Source organism: Schistocerca americana, chromosome 4 (genome assembly GCF_021461395.2).
Source record: "Schistocerca americana isolate TAMUIC-IGC-003095 chromosome 4, iqSchAmer2.1, whole genome shotgun sequence".
In the NCBI taxonomy this organism is placed as follows: Eukaryota; Metazoa; Arthropoda; class Insecta; order Orthoptera; family Acrididae; genus Schistocerca; species Schistocerca americana.
In genome coordinates, this window is record NC_060122.1 from 719,530,611 (window position 1) to 719,536,610 (window position 6,000).

The window sequence follows — 6,000 nt, forward strand, 5'->3', positions numbered from 1 at the left end:
GAGCATTGGAGATGTTAGTGCAGATCGAGGTTGCATTGACAGTGATGAGCAGGGTTTTAGAGGGAAACAAACAGGAACTGTGGAGAGTACGTGGAGGAAATGATTGGTGTCTCTTAGACAGGATGGTATATAATGGGTAATAGGTTGAATATGTTGGTCCACAAGAGCAGAGATTCTCACAGAGGGGGTACAGTAATCGGCCACAATGAAGCGTCCTGAGTGGTTGGGTTTATAGACTTGAGGAAGTATGAAGAATGTAAGAATGGGGTAGTGGTGGTTATGAGGAGAGAGAGACTCAGGGGAGAGATCCTTGGATGGACCTAAGGATTTGAGGAGGGACTGGAGATCCTGTTGGATTTGTGGAACGTGGTTACTGCGCAAGGTTTGTAAGTGGCAGCTGACAGGGACCCTCTGCCAGATAATCCCCGCAGTTCATAACCACAGTGGTCGAGTCAGTGTCAGCAGGTATGATGATAAGGTCTGGATAAGTTTGTAGGTGGTGGAATGCGGTTCTTTCTGTGAATATAAGATTGGTTTCCATGTTGAGGGATTTGGAGAATGATGGTGAGGCGAGGTTTGAGGAAAGTTGACAAGGGATGATTGAGGGATTTGGAGGAGGGGGGAATCACAGTTGGATGGAGGAGTGAACTGAGTGGGGCAGGGTTCAATATTGCTTGTGGATTGAGCCTGACTGATAGGGTTAGTGGTGAAAAAGAGTTTCCACTGTAAGAACTGGGAGATGATCTTTAACAAGTCCAGCATGATTGAATTTGGGAGCGGGTCAAAAGGTGAGGCCTTTGGAAAGGACTGATACTAAAGTGAGACTGAGGATTTTGGAGGACCGCTTCATGGCAGTATTTTGTGTGGGGTTCTGGATTCTGTGTGGTGGTGGGAGGAAGTTTCCGAAGATGTAAATATAGTAGGTCTGTGAGGCATTGTTTGTCAGCTGTGAGTGAATGCAGGGGACATTTGATGGGGGTTCTTGTACAAGTGATGAATAGCAGTATTCCAAGGTGGCAGTAGGTGGTGAAAAGGTAGGAGAGTTTGTTGAGGAAGTATTGGTGCATGCCGCTCTAGTTTCTGGAAGGCAGGAGTTTCAGTCTGGGAGAGGGGATGTAGAAATCTACAGATAGAGAGGGGGTATCGCAAGGAGGTTTAGGGCTCATTTATATGGTTTTACACGGCTAAGTTGGTGAGGGCTACGGACTGATGCAATCTGAACAGATGGAGATCATTGTGGAAGGAAGGGTTGCAATTGGAGACTGGTAATTTGTTTGTCAGGCCATCCATAAGTGAGGCAACAATGCAGCAACAATATTTGGGGCTGGGTTCTAGGGAAACGTTTCTGTATTGGGCCATATGAAAAGAACAAGGATCCAGAGTCGAGGTTAAAGAAAAAATCACCAAAAAATATGTGGGGAAAAAAATCACAAATAGGTGAAACAGTTGAGATGCAGATAAAAAAAGGTACGACCTGAGGTAGTAGGACCAATAGGGGAAGACAAAAGCAAACTAAAATTGACATAAAAGTATAATGAGATCCAAAAGAAAAATAAATAAAAATACTATAATTGTCGGGTACAGGTTGGTGGGTGGATATGTGTGAAGAAAGGGGCAGCAGTTGTAACTGGATTAGGTAGTTCAGTATGTGCATGCTGGAATACGGGAAGAGAGAGAGTGGGGCGGTGGTAGTTAGATATGAGTTTCAACAAAGTATGTGTGGCACAGGAAGGTACAGACTTTCCATTGTTTCATCTTGATGTTTAACTTTTTCTTTTACAACATTCCATATTGATTTCAATTTGTTCAATGTTCCTAAAATTTTGTACCTTCTTAGCTTTTTTAATCACAGCTATATAGATTTTGTTATACATCTGAACAATTCTGTGAAGTGTTGCTCTTTTCTTTGTATAGTTAATATACATGGTTCCAGAATTTGACTAGGTACTGTGATAGCAACTGATATCCACTGGTATTTGTTTTGAAAATACATTTTCTTAGGTTTCTTTTGTTAACACTTGAATAAAAATATTCACCTTTTCTGTATAGACTGCCACTTTTTTTCCCAGTTATTTTTTGCTACCTGCTGTACACAAGAATTTATACATGTTACGAGTGTTCTGTGATCTGAAATACCTAAGTTTACATTTAGAGCCTCAGTGATGCCATTTTCAATATTTGTGTAGATATTAATCTAATATGGAAGATGAAGACTTTTTTATTCTAGTGGTGTCCTAAAAGAGTGGTTTCATGTGAAAACTATTTAGTGAAAGTCTTTTTTCTTCACTTTCAATTAAACACTTAATATCAAAATCCCCACATAATAATAATTTCACTTCATTATTATAAAAAATATTTACACTGCCTCCATTTAAAAAAGTACATTTTTATCTTATTGACAAGACACTGGGTAGTAGACTTCAAAGATCTTGTGCACTTTAGCACGAGTTGACCCAAATACTTGTGCCACTCTGTGAGTGCCAGTGGATGGGGGTCCTCTTCAAAGGCAGCCATTTGATACTAATGGACAAAAATGAAGAATAATTGAAATGCTTTTCATATGGCTTACCATACATACAGTAAATCCCCCCCCCAAATACCTCACATTTCTACAGTCTCACAGGAAAATGTAACGATCGCAGAAAGTTCACTTTGTTGTATGTACACTCTGGAATTGCAGAAATGCTAAATGTGGAGAATACAGTACCATACCTGCCTGCAACTTTTTGGTCTCTGTCAGTTGTGACAGTACCATATCTACCTGCAACTTTCCGGTCTCTGTCAGTTGCTACAAACATTAAATGATGCAGAGCATTTCTGTTGGGAACCGATTCTGATACAATTATACAGCTGCCCTGCCATTCCCACAATCTTTACTGTAAGCAGGTAGCACATATGCCATTTTGTTACTTGGGTGCTAGTACATGTCATAATGCTGTTGACAACATTAGTGGATTAGTACGTGACACAATTACCCAGTTATAGTGAGAACATGGAACTACAGTACACTGATGGCTATATTTTGCGTGACTAATAAGCTAACAAATGCAATACAGAGTAAGTGACCCAATACTCTCAAACTTCAATGCTCTGCAGTACTCAAGCCAACACTTTCAGGCATAGGTTCCCCACTTAAAAAGACCAGTTTCCTGTCCCGCACAACGTATTAGGTTTTATGCCCTATAGTTTTTTTATCTCCCAAATAGATTTTGATAAACTTGTCATATTTTTGTTGCAGATGAGGAATGGCAGTCCAATAATTTAAGTGGAGAATACAAAAAAGAATTAGATGTTGAACTGACAGTACCAAAAGCCAAAGAAAATCAATCAACATCTGCAGTAATGGTTTTTCGGATGTACCTTTGTAGAACTAACAATGAGTGTCTTATGAAGAATCTACAGTTTCTGTGTACTGTTCATTATGATACTGCTGCACCCACAGTAATTAGTGACAGTTTCAAATACATAGTATCATAACACTGTTATATAGGTAATCAATGTGCACTTATTTTGTTGCTTATTAACAGTGCAATTCAGTTATGGAAATCCTGAAGACATTATTCCTTTTGAGGGAAACACACACAGAAAATATTTCCAGGTACTTGTAACTCACTGTTGAAGTAACTGTACTGTTCTACAGTACACCTGATAATAATGCAGAAAGCAAAAACATAAAATAATATATTTTTAATCTGTACAAATGAATTTGTTAAAAAATAGCAAATTAGGTCATGTCACAAATTATCAGTCTGTACAATACTATTTGTATCTAGCACGTCATTTATGTACTCTGTTTCTTATACTTTTCATTGGCTGTCAAATGATTGTACAGCCAATGTCACATATTAACTGATGAATTTTAAACTAATTTAAAAAAATGCTTTCAGTTAAGGTGTGATTTATACAAAATGAAACAAAAATAAATGCCTCACATCAGTTGCAAGCAGAGAAAGAGAATGAAAAAAGAGGAGTTAAATGACATTTCTTGCAGCTGGAACTAAACATGTATTAATTTCTTTAGGTGGCTTTGAATAAAAACATAATACATTTAATAATAATCTTCTCATTATTTTATGAGATCTAAGGACAAATGCTTATTCAATAACTGTTGAGAACCTGAACACTATCAAAAGATTTTCCTTTGGCTTAATTAGAGTGTGTGCAGTTGATGTAACAGGAACATAAAGTTAGTTTATTTTTTAAGTCACATATTATGATTTTAAGTTTATTTGAAATGGAATTCCTTCATGTATTACCAAGAATGGAATGGGTGAAGACTACCACTCATCTGCACTATGGAGTTATTGAGTGAGTGGAAGGCACATAAAGTACACTACGGTGCAAACTTAAGCATGAAAATGATTTTTGCTTAATGTGTCACTGCAAGTAAGACAGCTCAATGAAACTTAGACAGTATGTAGAAAGAACTGCTACAGTACAACACAGTACAGAACATAACTGACAGAAATACGCGTTGGGATGAATAGAAATGACACTTTTATTCAAAGACAATAATTACACTGCATTCACCACGTTTTATGACCATCCCATGGATATTACAAAAGACAGAATATGGTATTTTAGCAGGGTGCATGATCAACATGGGTGGCAATGCATGCTGTGGAATGTGCTCCTATGTCGGTAACAAGGTTGGTAAGGAGTTCTTGTGGTAGGGAGTTCCACTCCTCCACCACCGCACTTGGCAACTGCTGGATGGTTGTTGGTGCATGTGAACATGCTGCAATATGTCTCCCCAATTCATCCAATGCATACTTGATGGGATTCAAGTCAGAGGAATGGGCAGACCAATCGATTCACCGAATATCCTCTCATTCCAAGAGCTCATTCATCTGCACTGTCCAACACATTGCACATTGTTGTCTTTTTTATGGGTATCAGGGCCGAATGCACCCCTGAAAAGATGCACATGGGAATGGAGTGCAGTGTCACAATAACGTTGATCAGCGAGTGTACTGTGTTCAGAGATTAACAATCGTGCTCAGAGCATAGGGACTGGACCCAAGAGGAGTGAGGCATACTCTATACAGATTAGAGCAATTTCAGTGTGCAAAGTGATTCTGAACGTACCACCATATGCCAAGATGTGGAAACATTTAATGTGTCTAGGAACATTGTCAAACATGATCATTTTGGTGGCCCAGTTGTTATGGTGTGGGAATGCATAATGTTGCGTGGACACACTAACTTCTAAATATTTGAACACAGTCCACTCAGCAGTCACTATTATTTTGACACTGTACTCCTTACCCAAGTGTATCTTTTCAGCAGTGCTTTTGATCCTGACATTATTTTTATTTGTGGCATTGTGCAACCACATCAAACAGCATAGGTGGAGCAGCTCTTGGAGTGAGTGGACTTTCAGTAAATTGACTAGCCTGCCTGTTCCCAATTTAAATACCATCGAGCATGTATACCTGTCCATATGCACTAATGACTATCTGGCAGTTGTCAGCTATGCTGGTGGAGGAATGGACCTGCCTACCACAAGAACTCACACACCCTATTAAGAACCATATCTCGCCTTTTGTAATATCCAGGGGAACATCAGAAATTGTGATGATTTCAGTATAAATACTGTCTTTGAATAAAAATTTCATTTCTGTTCATCTCATTCCATATTTCTTCCTCCTACCTTCTGTACTATAGTGTAGCAGTTCTTTCCATATATGGCCCAAGTTTCATCAAGGTATGTTACTTGGCAGTGACACATCAAGCAGAAGACATTTTTGACTTTAAGTTTTGCGCACCAGTCACACACACATGTGCTTTAATTTTTTGAGTATATTAAACAGTGAGTTTACAACAGGTGACCAAAACACTGACAATGTATGTATAGTATTCATTCTCTTAAGCAACAAATGATAATGAGATGAAAAAGAAATGTAGGAAGCTAAGGCAAGAAAAAATCTTAAGAGACCTAAATGAAACCTTGCGGATGATCACAACAAAAAATGGAATAAAGTCATGAATAAAAGAGAA

The 6,000-nt window shown here is 38.5% G+C and overlaps 1 protein-coding gene across 2 annotated transcripts in view; it reads left to right on the top strand.

The window, feature by feature from the left end:
- Positions 1 to 4,055, top strand: part of LOC124613238 (NHL repeat-containing protein 2) — a 167,823-nt gene extending 163,768 nt beyond the window's left edge. For both annotated transcript variants that reach the window (XM_047141914.1, XM_047141915.1), the window contains exon 11: positions 3,239 to 4,055. In XM_047141914.1, coding sequence (XP_046997870.1) covers positions 3,239 to 3,477 — 239 coding nt within the window. In that variant the 3' untranslated portion in view covers positions 3,478 to 4,055. The remainder of the gene's footprint in view (positions 1 to 3,238) is intronic.
- Positions 4,056 to 6,000: the final 1,945 nt, after the last annotated feature.